Here is a 17,297-nt window from a genome sequence, read left to right on the forward strand (position 1 = left end):
CGGATGACTTCACCGCCTTCTCCCTAGCAACCCCGGCAGCCTCAAGCTCCTCCTTCAGCTTAGCCACCTCATCCTGAGAATGACGGAGCTTCTTATCCAACAAGCCAACTTGCGCCATCACGGGCTCGGCTTTTCGAACAACAACGGCAGATCGGAGAAGAGCACGATACACCGACTTAGCCTGGAACGAAACATCGCAGCCATAAAAAAACGGCTCCGTCCCAGGCATCAAGTGTTGATCAATAAACCCCAGAGCATCGAAACGTCGGTCCATCACACTGGCCACCAAACCTTCATCCTCAAAGGTCTCGCTGCTCGGATCCTCAGGCCTTCTTCTCTTCCGAGAAGCCTCAACAGCCGTCACCACAACGACTTCAGGAGAGTTCGTAGGCCCTGGAGAAACTTGAGCCTCGGCCCGCGCACCCGAGGAAACCACCTCCTGAGAAACTGGCTGAGAATCCACGGCAGGGTTAGAAACAGGAGTAGCCGGAGACGACGACCCCTCCTCCAGGGCCATCGCCGCCTTCAAACGAGCCAAGGATGTTAAGCCACCAGCCATCTCAACTGCAAACAATACAAAAAATCCCAAGTTACAAAAACGGGAAACAAAACATAAAAACCAAAAAAAAAAAAAAAAAAAAAAAAACAGACACACACCAACATATGACCGGCAAGCAACCGGATCACCCATCACGTCCCGGGGATTAAGAGGACGCTCCCCAAACAACTGCCACAGAACGAGAGCAATATCCCGCTCCTCCGAGGACAGGAACTCTTTAGAAACCCGAGTAAAAACCGACGGACCCGCCTTAAAATTCCAGTAAGTGGGGAACCGACGATCACCCTCCAACGTCAACCAAAAGGGATGATGTCCCCCCGCGGGACGAACCTTAAAATAACCACTCTTAAAACTGTGGAAGGAGTCTTCATACAAACCGAAAATCCGACGATGGGGCTGAGCTCGGAAAGACACATACCCCTTTTTATGCTTCCCCTCCTTAGTCGGAAGAGTACACAAGAAAAGGAAAAGAAAAACGTTCACTGAGGCAGGTAACTCTAAATAATCACAAACGAGCTCAAAAGACCGTATTGCCGCCCAGCTGTTCGGATGTAGCTGGGACGGCGCCACGGAGCACCGATTCAACAACTGCTGAACAAAAGGAGAAAAGGGAAGCCGAACACCAAGCCGGGTGAACATCGCCTCATACACCCACATCTAATCCGGCACTGTCGTGGAGTCGAGATTGGTATAGCAAACCCTCTCGTCAACCCCAGGGAGGGCAAGCTCGTAGTGGCGTTCGGCATCACCACCCCCACAAACATCCCCTTCATCACGAAGCCGTTGGAGGTCCGCCTCCGTCATCCGCGACGGTGTCCCCCAAACATCACTGGTGACCCAAGAAAAAAGGTCAGGGACACCCCCCGCCGGGGCCACCGGAGCCCTCACACCCTCCATCCGTCGGCGAGCCATACCTAAAATATCGACGAGCACCACCGTCAGCCAAACCTCACGGCAGAAAACGACGACGGGTAAAAAACTGGAACGAACTGCCACCGCACACCACCAATTATACGGTGGCACTCGCCCCAACCCTTTTCTAGGAACCCAACAGAACTATCTAAACCACCATACAAACACCACAAAACTACTCTAAAACAGCTACACTTAGCAAAGACAAAACAAAATATTGCAGAAAACAAAGCAGAAGAAGCAAAAAGAAACAAGAGAAATGCTAACCTGATAAATCGAAGGAAGACAATCCGAAGGAAAGACGCCGCAGAAGAAGACCAACTGAAACCACAGAAAGCGAAAATGGAAAATGGGAAATGCTGTAACTAGAAAGAGAAGCAATAGAGAAGTAAAAGCAGAACGAGGAAACTGAAGGAGGAAAACCAAAACAGTTTTTGAAAGAAGCAAAACGACGAAAATACCCTTAGAAAGCAAAGCAAACGCAAGGGCAAAAAAGAAAAAGCACAACCTGCAATAAATACCCCCTCGAAAAAAGGTAACGCCTCAAAGAACGCAACAGACGCGACTGATACGGAAGAGTCACGTCAGACCTAAACGGTCAGACGAATCTTCCACGACACGGAGACCGAGGCACCGACCTCATCGCAAAGAAACCAGACGGGCACCCGAGAAAAAATCGAGCCCATGACAAACGTCTCCCAGCGACAGACCGACCTCGCTCGCTCTCCCGCTGCGGGGGCAACTGTTACGGATCCGACCCACGGATCCCGCATACCCGGTTACCCGGGGACGACCCGCTTCAACACGAAGGCCCAAACACCGGCCCTTCAAAGCCTCTAACCCAAATATCTCTCTTATCTTAACTAAATAAGATAAGATAAGATATCCACCGTCACCTATAAATAAGAGGACCCAGGTCCCCCCAGGTATTCATTGATTCCACACACTTTCTGCCTCTTAGATCCATTCTGACTTGAGCGTCGGAGTGTCTTTGCAGGTACCTCCCCCCATCGTCCCAGCCAAGCCATCCGGATCCAGTTCGCCCGCGGATTCCCGATCCACCCTTCAAACCGTACCAGAGACTTCTCGTACAAATTCATTATTCCCATCCGTTTTAAGAATGTCTGATTCTCCATATAATTGACTTCTCACTAAATTAATAAGATAGATTTATACTGTCGATTATAATACTTTATTTTATCTATAACTTAGCTAGGCAGTCTTTTCATATATTACACTATTAATTAATACAAGCACTTATTGTAACCATAACTTGAACAATATTAAAACAGATACAAATAAATACAAGAGACAATAATAAAATTTTGAATTTAGCTAACATGTGCTCGAATGATACAAGTTAAAATTATTAATTAAAAAATTTATTATAAAAAATTGTATGATAAAAAATATAATCAAAATTAGTGTATAAAAAATATTGAGAATTTTAAATTTACAAAAAAAAGAGAAAAAATTAATGAAGGGACTAATTTGGTGCATGCCATTCAATTTTAGAGACTAAAATGAGTCATTTAATGTAAAGTAAGAGACCAATTTGATGCATATATAACAATGACACAGTGGATGACATATGGACAAATAACATTGTAACATGTGGCATGATCTGACACGTGGCATAACCATCCACATAAGTATACTGCGGTGTGTTGCTAACCGACACGTCATCATATCGTTACACGTGGCCAAACCATGAAGTTACATGTGTCACCAAAGGTCTACTTCATCAAACCACCTTAGTGTGTCGTTAACAAAAAACAGGTAAGGGACTAATATGATAGAATTTTTTTAATCTCAAAAACATAATTGGTGCAATTAAAATCTCAGAAACAATTTTAGTGCATAGCTTCAATCGCATAACCATTTTGAAGATACCATAAAGTGTTAATGCTGGCCAACAAATCACGATAATAATGAGTTATTCTTAATGTCTTTTCATGTAATCCAGCTTTTAATGCTTCAGTGCTACTCATTGTGGTACTCCCAACCTTCATAAGAATCAATAGAATTTTAAGAATGACTGCTACATTAAAATATTATGACAGAAAATTTAAAGAAATTGTTAGAATTTAGAAAGAAAAAAAAAACCCATTTGTGCTAAGAAAGAAAATTATAAACTAAGAGAAAATCATATGCTCTAAGCGAAAAGCACATAATAAATATATTGAACATCTTCCTATACTCAATGTGCAACACATAAAGCAGCAAAAACAATACATTAAAGAGAAAGAGAAATAACCTGGATTGTTAAATGATCCATCGGCATTATCATCCTGTACCAAATGAATAGCATATAGATAAATGTAAGGGTAAATTATTTGATTAGAAAAATGGAATGAAATAGAAGTAACTATAACAATTTACAGAAAATCTCACTGCTAAAATGGAACAACATTCACAACTTATATATCATAAATATATTACATTAAAATTATTAACATTACAGTTCACGTTATGCTCTTCTTTAGATAAAATTAGGCCTTCTAATCATCTGTTGCTGAGTATTGTCTAAGCAATAATACCTTAATCATAGTTAGGACATAAGAAACTAAAGATAAATTGTAGAAGTCTATGACTCTGTTGATTTCTCAAATTACGTACAGCTGAATTGCTGAAATAAATTAATTGACTAAACATGCTAATTGCTTTTAAATAAAGAACTTAATCACAAAATCCTCAAAGGTTTTTTATAATGGTCATTCAAGCAATGCAGAATTTCGATTTTCTCATACTTGATAATGTTTTTAGTAAAATCTTTATGCAGTGTCCATGTTTAATCTGAATAAGCACAGAATATTTAGTGAAAGATCCAACCTCGTTACATATGATAGAATGAGTAGATGATTTAAAATCATAAATATAGATACATGGATCAATAATCCAAAAACACTCCGAAAAATTCTGCTCTATTTGCAACATAGAGTAATTAAACAAAAAGAACTTGAGCATAAGATACAATAGTAACGATTCAAAACCTTCGTAGTGCAGAAAACACAGAACTGCAATTGGCTCTCCAAGTATTTTCGGCTGATCAAGGAAATTGGCATTCGAACCAAGAGCAAAGACACGCAATTGAGGAACGAATTGTGCAGAAACTTATAAGCATCATTAGCTGTTTTAAAACAATTGGTGAAGCACATAATTAAATTTATCATCACATAATATATATAGAAGCATAGGAATTAGTAAGACTTTGTTGTTCTACACATTATTATAATATTATGCAATATCTTTTTTTTAATTACATGGAAGCATAGAAAATAGCAAGGCATAAAAAAGTGATACATAATATAAAAGGGGAAAACTCAATTGCAGTCGATTTCACGTGAAGTTGATAGTTGAGAGTCGTTACATGAAAATTTAGTCAAATAAGTCAAATCATCTAACGACTCTCAGTTATCAACTTCACGTGAAGTCGACTGCACTTGAGTTTTCACCAATATAAAATATAGGAAACATTTCAAGTGCATCGGGAGTATCGATACTCCAATTGTTTTAACCGTTGATCTAAATTATAAAAAAAATATATAATATATATTAATTGAAATCAACGGTTAAAATAACTGGTGCACCGGTACTCCCTGGTGCACTTGAAAAGGAAACATTTTAAGTATACCGAGAGTATCGGTGCTCCAATTATTTTAACCGTTAATTTGAATTATAAAAAATATATATAATATATATTAATTGAAATTAATGATTAAAACTTGAAATGTTTCCTAAAATATATAAGACAGAAAACATAAGAAAGAGTAAGACATAGAGTTATTTTATAGATAATATATGGAAGCATAGGAAATATAGCAAGATATAGAAAAGTGATACTTTGTTGTAGCATAATATTATGCTACGTGTACACTAAAATCAGTCACCAAAGTTAGTTATCAGTATAAAATACATACTAGAATACTAATATATTAAACTATACATATATTTATACATAAATATATTAGTGGCTGATTTTAATAGTTAATTTTAGTCTATAAATAACATTTTTGTATCTTTTAAGTGTGTCTTCTTCTTTTTCAATTTCTTCCTTCTAAGGCTTGACACTATCTTGATATGTGGCAATGCAATCTTCTTTTTCAGATTATCCCAAGGAACTTTCCCAGCCTCCCACCAGGTATTTGAGTATACTACTTTTTTATCATATTCATCAGTTCTATGACAGTAGTCTATACATTACGACAAAAAAGTAAAAACAAAAATTACTTCTTTCAGAAGTTGAAGCCACTAATTTATCAGAAGACGATAATTAATAGTTTTTACTTTATTAGGAAGCAAACAATACTTATAAGCTAATATCAAAACAAACGTAACTGAATCATACACAATGTAGACTAAAGATATATATTATAGACTATTCAAACATTCCACCGAAAATAACAATACACTGCTATAAAAGCATTCCTGTAAATGTGAGACCTGACCCCCAATATAATTAAATCCATTATGAGCAAGGTTTTCGAACTCATCAATAAAATTAATAGGCATTATACAAATTTTTATGTTAATATAAAAGTCAAATAATGCATGGAATTATCATAATTCCAAAGATTCAAACTGAAATGCCTTTTTTTCTTGGAGATGAAAAGATCATAACATTATAATATTAGAATAAATAACTGCAATACCTTCTTGTCTTAAACTAAAAAATATATAATTTAGAGTCCTAAGTGAGGCTTACTTTTTAGTATTGATTGTGCATTTTATTGGTGAAAAATTACAATAAATTAATTTACCATTTTATAATACCATCCACTTTATCTTCAATTGTTCTTCCTGTAGCACAGGTACACATTATTTTAGATAATTAGATAGACAAATAGGTAGTACATAAATTGTCTCTGCAATTTTAAAAAGTACCTTTGCTTATTGTTCTTCATTTCTGTTGCTCGATAGAAATAGATTCGAAGCTTTTGCAACCATTTTTTTTTTCTTTGCAAATGCTTTTCCAACCAAAGTACTGACTACCGTCAGCATCTATCTTCTCTGTCAGTTACTACTTCCATTACCAGTGACCTTCTTTTTTTTCATTGATGATATATATATGTGTATTTTAAATCTCTATTCCATTTGTGCTTACTTTACATTTGTCTCAACCAAAAAGAGAGCATGAGAAAGAAAGAAGAGAAGGAGAGATAAAGAGAGCCGTTTGGATTTACACTGAAATTATTTTAAAACCCTGAATTTTTTTTTTTTCTCAAACACTGATTTTAAATGCTTAGATTTACACTTGCATGCAAATAGATTGAGAGCCGTTTGGATAGCTTGATATACTTTTTTTTTTACTTTTAATTTATGAAAAGATATAATATTAAGGTAATTTTTTTTATATCTAATTAATTTGAGAGTATTACATACTCTTTTTAGATGTTTCAATTAATTGGTGACAAGTGTATTTATTAATTCTAATCAGTAAATAAATTTTTAATTTTTAAAAATAAAAAATAATAAATTTAATACATGTATTAAATATTTTATATATACATATTTTAATACATTGTACATATATTTAACTCTGGTTAAATCAAACCATTATATGTGGTAAACTTTAAATAAATTATTTAAAAGAAAAAAAGAATTAAAATTGAAACGTTGTATATACTGCTGGAGAAAGAGGGAAGAACATAAAACACTAATCATTTTCATCTAATTTCGTCTTTTTCTCTTTTCTATATTCATAGAAAAAATTCGTTTTCGTCTTATTCCCTCTCCTTCACTCTCAGTATATACCTTCTTTTTCCTCCTTCTAGTTTTCGAAAGTCGTCGATCTTGTTGTTGTAACCCAAAACAATCGATCGTTCTTTTTACCGTTCTTCCATTCAAAGTCGCCAACATAACAAATCTCTCTATCTCAAAATCAGATACTACCACACTCTCAGCATTTGCGAATTGTTACAAATAAGTCACTCTTTGTTCTCTTTTTTTTTCTCTTGTTTCATTCTTTGCTAGTGTTAGGTACGGTGCTCTAGCGACGCTGTGTTTACACTTTGTGATAAAGCATCGAAACATCGAGATGACTTCATAAAAATCAGAGAAGACATTATTTGATTGATTATGAAACTCCATAAAAGACACAATCCTAATGAGAAGCTGCCTTCTACCGCCAACTTGGTAGGTGACCCAAGTGTTGTGAAGACAAAAGGAGCCTCACGACAAACAACTAAGACTGTTAAGGCTTGTAAGTGTTCGCATTGTAAACGGATTGGTCATACGGTTCGTAGCTGTCCAAAACTACATGGTGGAGAATGCTCAGTAAATTTGAACGAAGAAAAATTACATACTGACAATGACCAATCAAGTACAGAATCAAATGGTGTTATGGTAATATTTATTATTGATTTTTCTTTATTTAGTGTAGCGACTTTCAATTCTAAAAATATAAATATAAATATGTTATAATTTATTTTATAAATTGAAATTTTCTATTTTTAGAAATCATTTTATTATAAGTAATTGAATTAATTTTTATAACTATTTGAGTTCAATCAAAGTTATATTCTAATATATATATATATATATATATATTATGGTAAAATATTCTACATAATTAAAACTATAATTCTAGTAATTTATAAGTAATGAAACTTATATGTATATTTTAATTTGAGTAATTGATATTTTAATTTAAAAATAGAGTTTAGTTAATAATAATATTATCGAGTTCGATATCAACCGATATGAGTAACTATCGGTACTCTTCGGTGAGTTTAGTTTTGCTAATGCTTCACCAAATATCTTTTATCATTAGTAAAACTAATGTCATTTATATTAATAACTCATATACCTTTAATTTTATATATTATTATTATTATTATTATTATTATTATTATTATTATTATTATTATTCATTGCTAGTTCTACTAAGAAAACCTTATAATATTATAAGTTACACAATTAGATAGTGTAACATTATAAGTTACGTTAATATATATAAAGAAAGAGTACTCGGTCACTTTTATATATATATATATATATATATATATATATATAACGTACGAAGAAATGAAACGGTGAAGAAAGAAGAGCGTAACCGAGAGCGAGAAGTGTGAGCATGTAACTTCTTCGGACTTCCGGCTTTAATTTTTTGCAATCTGTAACCCCAATAAAAATTCTAATTCAATAAAAGTATTCGTATCATCTTTTTCTACACGTTGGCACCACTTTTGATCGGTGAAAGTTGATGGTGATGTAATCCCTCTACTCCTTGAGTTCGGCCAACTGGAGTTCTAGGAGGCACAGATGATTCTGGACGTTTTTTTCTTCAATAGTTTGGTCAGAAAACTTCTCCGGAACTTTGAATATTTTGATTCCGTACGAATGTATGATTTTGATTTTTCATACTTAATGTTTAATGTCACGTGAAAACTTAGGCTAGAAGACCTTAAGATAGGAACGAACTGAATGAATTATTGATGAATTTGTATGTGTTGGATTATGACTTCGATGAGCATGAAATAATTATAAAAGTTGATATGTTGAGGATTTATAGTGAGTTTGTAATATTGAATTGAATGGATTGGTTGAAAGATATGTGATTTGATTTTTGAAATGATTTGACATTGAGAATAATTTGAATGACTGAGAGTGGTTTAGTTTGGTGGTTGGGACCCTTGAAGGGTGGCAGAAGTTCGAGTTTTAGAGGAAATGATGCTGAAATTTCTATAAAAATTAGAAGCTTGGTTAAAGTAATTATTCAAGAATTTTAAGAAACATATGTTTTAAGTTTGATTTATTTAGAGAATAATGCATTATGTTTTGAGTTTAAATTATTGATGAATGGAATGGGGGGATAATTGATTTGAGGAGATTATGAATATTGATGAAAGAGACAATTTTGAGAACAATGCTGTTACGGTGGGTAACCGGAGATTAATGGGTTGGATAGCGTTGGTTAGCCCAAACGTATGAAGGAGGTGGCTTTCGAATGGATCTGTTACTCGGTGTTCCTCCGTCCGACTTGTACGTGTGAAAGAATGGGGGGTGGTACCTGCAAAGACACTCCGATGCCTAAGTTAGCAAGAGTGCGAGCAGGTTAGAGTGTATTGGAACTTAGAGATACCTGAATAGTGTCAGTGTATTTATAGTGGTGAACCAATAACCACCGCTGAAGTAGTGCCACCTTTTTAGGTGGATAGCCGTTCCCATATCTTAGGGAGGTTAAGATATGGCTCTATGAAGTGGTTAGAGAGTTTCTAGGGGAAGTTACCCATTCGAATGAGTGTTATCTGCCAGCTAACCCTCGTATCCGACTTCTTTGGAGCAGGTCGTGTTCAGTACCGACTTCTTGGGATGAAGGCTAGTATTGGGTGAGGACCAACCCTTTGGGTTGGGCTTCTTTGCTTGGATCCTGGGCCTTTATTATTGGGTCAGGGTATGAACAGTGCCCCTACTCGAGCCCAATCTCTTTTTAAGGTTTGGGTTCGAGTATTCTACTCGGGGTCGTAGCCGATTTGTAAGAGGACCGACGTGATGGTTTGAAACCGACGTGACCTTTCGTGACCTTTTGGTTCTGACAGTTACGTCTAATCAAGCGTCGTGTCCGTTAGGGGTGTGCGTAGGGATTCAATAGCCTTGGTAACGGTGCATCTTCATTAATGACTACCCCTATTTTACCATTATGCCCCTAACGTTCTTATAAATACTTTCCCTCTCTTTCGTTGTTTCGTTTCTGCGATCTTTCAAATTTCCCTTGCATTCGTTCGTACTGCATTCTTGTGCTTTCGAAGGCTTTTGCTTCCAACCCTCATTTCCAGATAAAGGTTAGTTTTTTAATATGCCTTTGTAGATAAATTTGATTTGCAGACTTTAGTTTCGCATCCCCCTCCCTTTAGAGACCGTGTTGGTGATTTTTCTTTTCCCCTTGTAGGTTTTGTCACCCCTTTTTTAGAAAAAGAAATGGCTTCTGTAGATGCTCTCTCTCACTGGGTTGATGTCACAGTCTTAGGGGAGGAACCCTCAGTCGATTCTGAGTTTATCACCCATCTTCGTACTCGCCACAGAATTTGTTCTTCTGAGGAGGACGAGCCGAAGTATGAGTTAGTGGCCCCAGGTCCCGAAGACCGGGTTTGCTTTGGGAGGGCTAATGAGGCTGCCTCCCATTTTTTCTTTATGTATGAGTGTATGATCACCCGTTTGGGTGTTTTTCTTCCTTTTTCAGACTTTGAGATGTCTGTTTTACGTCATTGCCGAGTCGCTCCTACCCAGCTTCACCCCAACTCTTGGGGTTTTTTGAAAATTTATCAATTCATCAGCCATGCTTTAGAGTTCCCGACTTCTTTAAAGATTTTTTTCCATCTTTTTCATATGACAAAACCCTTTAGTGGGATAAACAATAAACAACAGTGGGTATCGTTCCGGGCCATACAAGGTAGGAGAATTTTCACCCTTTTTGACGAATCCTTCCACGACTTCAAAAACTATTTTTTCAAAGTGCAAGCTGTAGAGGGTCACCACCCCTTTTTTCTGGATGATAACTCTTCCCCCCGCTTTCCTTTATATTAGTTGGAGGCCTCCCCTTGTGAAAAATATGGTCTTGACGACCTGGATGATGTGGAGGCGGCCATTGTGGGGTTCCTCCGAGAAGTTTGGGGGAGGTCTCTATACTTGGACACGAAAAATTTTCTCCAGGGGTCTCCGAGTTTTATCCAGGCGCAAATAGGTAGCTTTCATTTGGTTTTCCGACTTGTCTGATTAATTCTTCCGACTTGTCTAATCTATCAATTGTTGCTTTTTTCAGAGATGGCAAAAACAAATGCCCAGGAGTCTTACCAAAGAGTTCAGGAGGCCAAGGCGAGGTCTCGTGCCAGGTCTGGTGGTGCTAGGGCGGTTGCCTCTCCTCCTCCTCCTCCTCGTAACGTCGGGACTCCCTCCCAACCTATTGTGATTTCCTCTTCTGCTTCCTCTCTGCCACCCCCCTCCATCCGACCTACTCCTGAACCAGAGAAGAGGAAGCGTAAGACCTTAGAGTCTGGCGCTTCTGGTGAGGCGGACGCTCTTGCGTTCGTCCGAAAGAACATTTATCCCCATGCTCGTATGAGCATGGATAATGTTTCTGTTCGGCACTACCTCACTGCTGTGGTTGAGGAGAGTCTCAAGACGGCGGGAGTTTGTGGCAAAATCTTAGATATATTTGAGAAGACTCCTCTCAGCTCTTTAGGGATGACCTCGAGGGTCGAGGAGCTGGAAGGCAGGCTTCGCATATATCAGGAGCACGAGAGGGAGTTGGAGGGGAAAGTCGCTAAGCTGAAGGAGGAGAGGGATAGCCTCCGGGAGAAGGAGAAGAAGTTGCAAGCCTAATGCAACATGGAGGTGGATTTGAGGAAGGCAGTGCAAGCCAGCTACAACAGTTTATTTGATGATCTTGTGTCTGTAAAGAATGACTTGCTGAATGCCCGGAAGGCCTATACCAAGTTGGAGGACTCTATTGCGGATGGTGCTGATGAGGCTTGGAGGGTTTTTAAGGAGCAGGTCGGAGTCATTGCTCCTGACTTGAACCTTTCTCCTTTAGACCCTGATAAGATTGTTATTGATGGTGCCATCGTGGATCCTCCTGTCCCCGTGGTGGAGCCCGAGTCCGATTTGAAGACTCGGGGGCAGAGGATCATAGAGTCCCCTCCTCGCTCTAAGGACGCTCCGAGCTCTTCTACCGCTCCTCCGGCTTTCTCTCCAACTCCTGGTCCTGGTGGTGGTGATCCTTCTACTCCTCTTGCAAAGAAATAATTTGTTGGCTATTGGGGGTCCGGCCTGTGGGCCCCCCCTTTTTAAACTCTTTATATTTATTTGTTGATGTTTGAACAATTTTTGGCCTTTTAAGGCCGTAAACAAAATAGTTTTATCATACCCTTTTTTGATAAGGGTTTAATTTTAACGATTAAATAAATACCCCCTTTTTTGGATAAGGGTTTTGAGTTACCTTGTGCGCGCATGCTCTTCTATTCGTAGTTCTTTTGATTTTTGATCTTTTCTGGAAAAAACCTTTTCTTTGGGCTTTCTGAATCTTTATGATTTCAGGGCAGCCTTATAATCTTTTCTTAGTTTTTTCCTATCTCTTTTTGTTATTCCTAGTACTCAATTTCGTTTCATTGAGCTTTTCGTGACTTAGGCTACTTTTGCGATTCATTTTAGTTTTACTCGGTTTCGCATTCCGACTTATGAGTCAGACTGTTCCCGAGTTTATCATGATCGACTTCCATAGCCTCTTTACGCCGACTTGTACCTCGTCGTTTTATCCTGACGACCATCTAGGTCGGTTCATGGGATTTTCACGTTTTGTTGAGCTTAAATCGGCGCGTTTCGTAGAAAGAGAATAAAAAAGGGAATTTAAAAGAGATATATGAAAGAGATCTTTATTAATTGAGGAGGTACCTTATTGCTACTAAGGGCTTTTGAAAATCTATTTTCCCTTAGCCCCTACTGTGATGCCTCGTTAAAAACCCTTTTCAGAAAAAACCCTTTGATTTTGGGAAAAAATCATGAAATTGGGAAAAGAGTACATCAGGGAGTAGGATTCGCTTTTAGCTGTAGTACCTTTTCATATTACAAGCATGCCATGATCTTGGTAACTCGTTGCCGTCGAAGTCGGTTACCCTATAATAGCCTTTTCCTAAGACCTCGTTGATCTTGTATGGTCCTTTCCAGTTAGCAGCGAGCTTTCCTTCCCTAGATTTGTTGACTCCAATGTCGTTTCTGATTAGGACCAAGTCATCTGGGGTGAAACTCCTTCGAATGACTTTTTTGTTGTATCTTGCGGTCATCCTTTGCTTCAACGCTGCTTCTCTTATCTGGGCTTCTTCTCGAATTTCGGGGAGCAAGTCGAGCTCCTCTTTGTGCCCCTGTATATTCCCGATCTCGTCGTGGAAGATTACTCTTGGGCTTTGCTCATTGACCTCTATTGGGATCATGGCTTCTACGCCATAAACTAGTCGGAAGGGTGTTTCTCCAGTGGCGGATTGGGGGGTTGTTCTGTAAGCCCATAGTACTTGTGGGAGCTCTTCAGCCCAAGCTCCTTTCGCCTCTTGTAATCTTTTCTTCAGCCCTACCAGTATGACTTTGTTGGCTGCTTCGGCTTGCCCATTGGCTTGTGGGTGCTCCACCGAGGTGAACTGGTGTTTGATGTTCATACCGGCTACTAGGCTTCTAAAGGTGGAGTCGGTGAACTGGGTTCCATTATCTGTGGTAATGGAATAAGGTATCCCATACCTTGTGATGATATTTTTGTAGAGGAACCTCCGACTTCTTTGTGCAGTGATAGTAGCCAGTGGTTCTGCTTCTATCCACTTTGTGAAATAATCTATTCCCACTATTAGGTACCTGACTTGTCCTGGCGCCTGAGGAAAAGGACCTAACAAATCCATTCCCCATTTTGCAAAGGGCTACGGAGAACTGATGCTAATGAGCTCCTCTGGAGGAGCCACGTGGAAATTTGCGTGCATTTGACATGGTTGGCACTTTTTCACAAACTCTGTGGCATCTTTCTGCAAGGTTGGCCAATAGAATCCAGCTCGGATTACTTTCCTGGCTAATGACCTTGCTCCGAGATGGTTTCCGCAGATTCCACTATGTACTTCCTCTAATACCTCGGTGGTTCTGGAGGTCGGTACACATTTTAATAATGGTGTTGATATCCCTCTTCTGTAGAGGATATTTCTTGCCAGGGTGTAGTGTTGTGCTTCCCTTCGGATTTTCTTGGCCTCCCTTTCCTCTTTGGGGAGGATGTCGAATTTCAGGTATTCGACTAAGGGGTTCATCCATCCGAGGTTTAATCCGACCACTTCGAAGACTTCTTGTTTGTCTTCTATTTTTACCACTGAAGGTTCCTGGAGAGTCTCTTGAATCAGGCTTCTGTTATTTCCTCCTGGCTTGGTACTTGCTAACTTGGATAGGGCGTCTGCTCTGCTGTTTAGATCCCGAGTTATGTGTTTCACCTCAATTTCTGCAAAGCGCCCAAGGTGCTCCAAAGTTTTTTCCAAGTACCTCTTCATGTTTGGGTCCTTTGCCTGATATTCTCCACTTATTTGGGAGGTCACCACTTGGGAGTCACTGTATATCATCACCTTTGTAGCACCGACTTCTTCTGCCAGCTTCAGTCCTGCGATCAAGGCTTCATACTCTGCCTGATTATTTGAAGCTGGGAATTCAAACTTGAGGGAAACCTCTATCTGGGTTCCCCTTTCATCTACCAATATTATGCCTGCACCACTTCCTATTTTGTTGGAGGATCCATCTACATAGAGTTCCCATGTAGTTGGTTTATCCTCTTGATCTCCTGCGTATTCTGCAATGAAGTCGGTGAGGCACTGGGCTTTAATCGCCGTCCGAGTTTCATACTTCAAGTCGAACTCGGAGAGTTCTATTGCCCATTGAACCATTCTTCCTGCAACATCCGTCTTTTGGAGGATTTGCTTCATGGGTTGGTTCGTGCGGACTCTTATTGTGTGAGCTTGAAAGTAAGGCCGTAGTCTTCGTGAGGCTACCACTAAGGAGTAGGCAAATTTCTCTAGTTTGTGGTACCTTAGCTCAGGGCCCTGTAGAACTTTACTGATGAAATAGATTGGGTGTTGACCGTCCTCGTCTTCTCTTATCAAGGCTGCTGAGACAGCCTTGTCTGCCACGGATAGGTATAGGACGAGGTCTTTTCCGGCTACAGGTCGGGTCAAAATAGGAGGTTGGCTCAAAAACTTTTTGAACTCCTGGAACGCCTCCTCGCATTCGGGAGTCCATTCAAACTGGTGTCCCTTTCTCAATAGGGAGAACAGTGGAAGGGATCTTAGTGCTGATCCTGCCAAAAACCTGGAGAGAGCTGCAAGTCGGCCGTTAAGTTGTTGGACTTCTCTTAAACAAGTCGGACTTCTCATTTCCAGGATAGCTCTGCACTTATCGGGATTGGCTTCGATCCCTCTTTGCGTTAGCATGAATCCCAGAAATTTTCCTGCCTCCACCGCGAAGGCGCACTTTGCAGGATTTAGTCTCATCCCGTGCGACCTTATGGTGTCAAAGACTTGTGAAAGGTCAGGCAGGAGGTCAACTTCTTTCTTGGTCTTTACCAGCATATCGTCGACGTATACTTCCATTAAGCTTCCTAGGTGAGAGGCAAACACCTTATTCATCAACCTCTGGTAGGTGGCTCCTGCATTTTTTAATCCGAATGGCATGACCACGTAGCAAAAGTTGGCTCTGGGTGTGATGAATGATGTCTTCTCTTGGTCTGGCTCGTACATCGGGATTTGGTTATACCCCGAGTAGGCGTCCATGAACGACAAGTATTGATATCCCGAGCTAGAGTCTACTAAGGCATCAATGCTTGGTAGTGGATAAGGGTCCTTGGGACATGCCTTATTTAAGTCGGTATAGTCGACGCACATCCTCCATTTGCCATTTTGTATTTTGATTAGCACTACATTGGCTAGCCATGTTGGGTATTTGACTTCTCTGATGAAGCCAGCTTCCAGGAGCGCCTGTACTTGCTCTTCTACTACTAGGGCTCGCTCTGGGCCGAGCTTGCGTCTTCTTTGTTGCACAGGTCGGGACCCCGAGTAGACCGAGAGTTTGTGGGACATGAGCTCGGGATCTATCCCAGGCATGTCGGAGGCCTTCCAGGCGAAGAGATTGGAATTATCTCTTAGGAGCTTAGTCAACCCTTGTCTTAGGGTTTCCCCTAGGTTGGCTCCTATGTGGGTGGTTTTTCCTTCCTCTTCGCCGACCTGAATCTCCTCGGTTTTTTCCCCGGGCTGTGGTCGCAGCTCTTCTTTAATCCTTGCTCCACCGAGCTCTATTGTGTGGATTTCTTTGTTCTTTCCTCTCAGGTTTAGGCTTTCATTGTAGCATTTCCTTGCCAACTTCTGATCTCCCCTTACCGTTGCTATCCCCGCTGAGGTCGGGAATTTCATGCAGAGGTGGGGCGTCGATACCACCGCTCCGAGTCGATTAAGGGTAGCTCTGCCAATTAAAGCATTATAGGCTGACCCCACGTCGATGACTATAAAGTCTATACTTAGAGTCTTTGATTTTTCCCCTTTCCAAAGGTGGTGTGGAGGGGCAAAAATCCTAGTGGCTTTATTGGCGTGTCGCCTAATCTGTACAAGGTGTCGGGGTAGGCTCTTAACTCTTTCTCATCTAATCCCAGTTTGTCGAAAGCGGGCTTAAAGAGGATGTCCGCTAAACTTCCTTGGTCTACTAGTGTTCTGTGGAGATGGGCATTTGCCAGGATCATGGTAATTACCACTGGGTCATCGTGCCCCGGGATTATTCCTTGCCCATCTTCCTTCGTGAATGAAATGGTAGGGAGGTCGGATGACTCCTCTCCGACCTGGTAAACTCTCTTGAGATGTCTTTTACGAGAAGATTTTGTGAGTCCCCCTCCCGCAAACCCTCCTGAGATCATATGGATATGTCTCTCCGGAGTTTGTGGTGGTGGGTCTCTTCTATCCACATCATCTCGCTTTCTTTTTCCATGACTGTCCGACCTTTCTATGAGATATCTGTCAAGCCGACCTTCTCTGGCCAGCTTTTCTATCACATTTTTAAGGTCGTAACAGTCATTTGTGGAGTGCCCATATATCTTATGGTACTCACAGTAATCACCGCGGCTCCCCCCTCTTTTATTTTTAATGGGCCTGGGAGGAGGCAGCCTTTCGGTATTGCAAATTTCTCTGTATACATCCACTACAGGAACTTTTAGAGGAGTATAAGAGTGATATTTTCTTGGCCTATTGAGGCCGAGTTCTTCCTTCTTCTTAGCTTCCCTCTCCCTCTCTTTCGTTGAGGGAGGGTGACCAGGTCGCCAACTCGGGTCTCTTAGCTTAGC

The 17,297-nt window shown here is 39.9% G+C and overlaps 1 protein-coding gene and 1 long non-coding RNA gene across 3 annotated transcripts; both read right to left on the reverse strand.

The window, feature by feature from the left end:
• Positions 1–3,052: 3,052 nt before the first annotated feature.
• Positions 3,053–6,637, reverse strand: LOC148570544 (uncharacterized). Of its 2 annotated transcripts, XR_015906917.1 has the most exons (5): positions 6,356–6,637; positions 6,232–6,271; positions 4,465–4,601; positions 3,729–3,762; positions 3,053–3,477 (listed from the first exon to the last, which is right to left on the reverse strand). It is a non-coding gene; the product is annotated as an uncharacterized LOC148570544 (long non-coding RNA). The 2 variants fall into 2 exon arrangements; XR_015906918.1 differs by lacking the exon at positions 6,232–6,271.
• A 7,229-nt stretch (positions 6,638–13,866) lies between these two features.
• On the reverse strand, positions 13,867–14,901 carry LOC148570545 (uncharacterized). The gene has a single exon (XM_088507082.1). The coding sequence runs from the start codon at positions 14,899–14,901 to the stop codon at positions 13,867–13,869; it is 1,035 nt and encodes a 344-aa protein (XP_088363208.1).
• Between the last annotated feature and the right edge of the window lie 2,396 nt (positions 14,902–17,297).

Source organism: Arachis ipaensis, chromosome B3 (genome assembly GCF_059453495.1).
Source record: "Arachis ipaensis isolate K30076 ecotype BB chromosome B3, ASM5945349v1, whole genome shotgun sequence".
In the NCBI taxonomy this organism is placed as follows: domain Eukaryota; kingdom Viridiplantae; phylum Streptophyta; class Magnoliopsida; order Fabales; family Fabaceae; genus Arachis; species Arachis ipaensis.

What these genes read in the sequence shown, in the direction of transcription:
- LOC148570545 (XM_088507082.1), bottom strand. Translation starts at nt 14,901, where the DNA reads ATGAAGCAAATCCTCCAAAAGACGGATGTTGCAGGAAGAATGGTTCAA.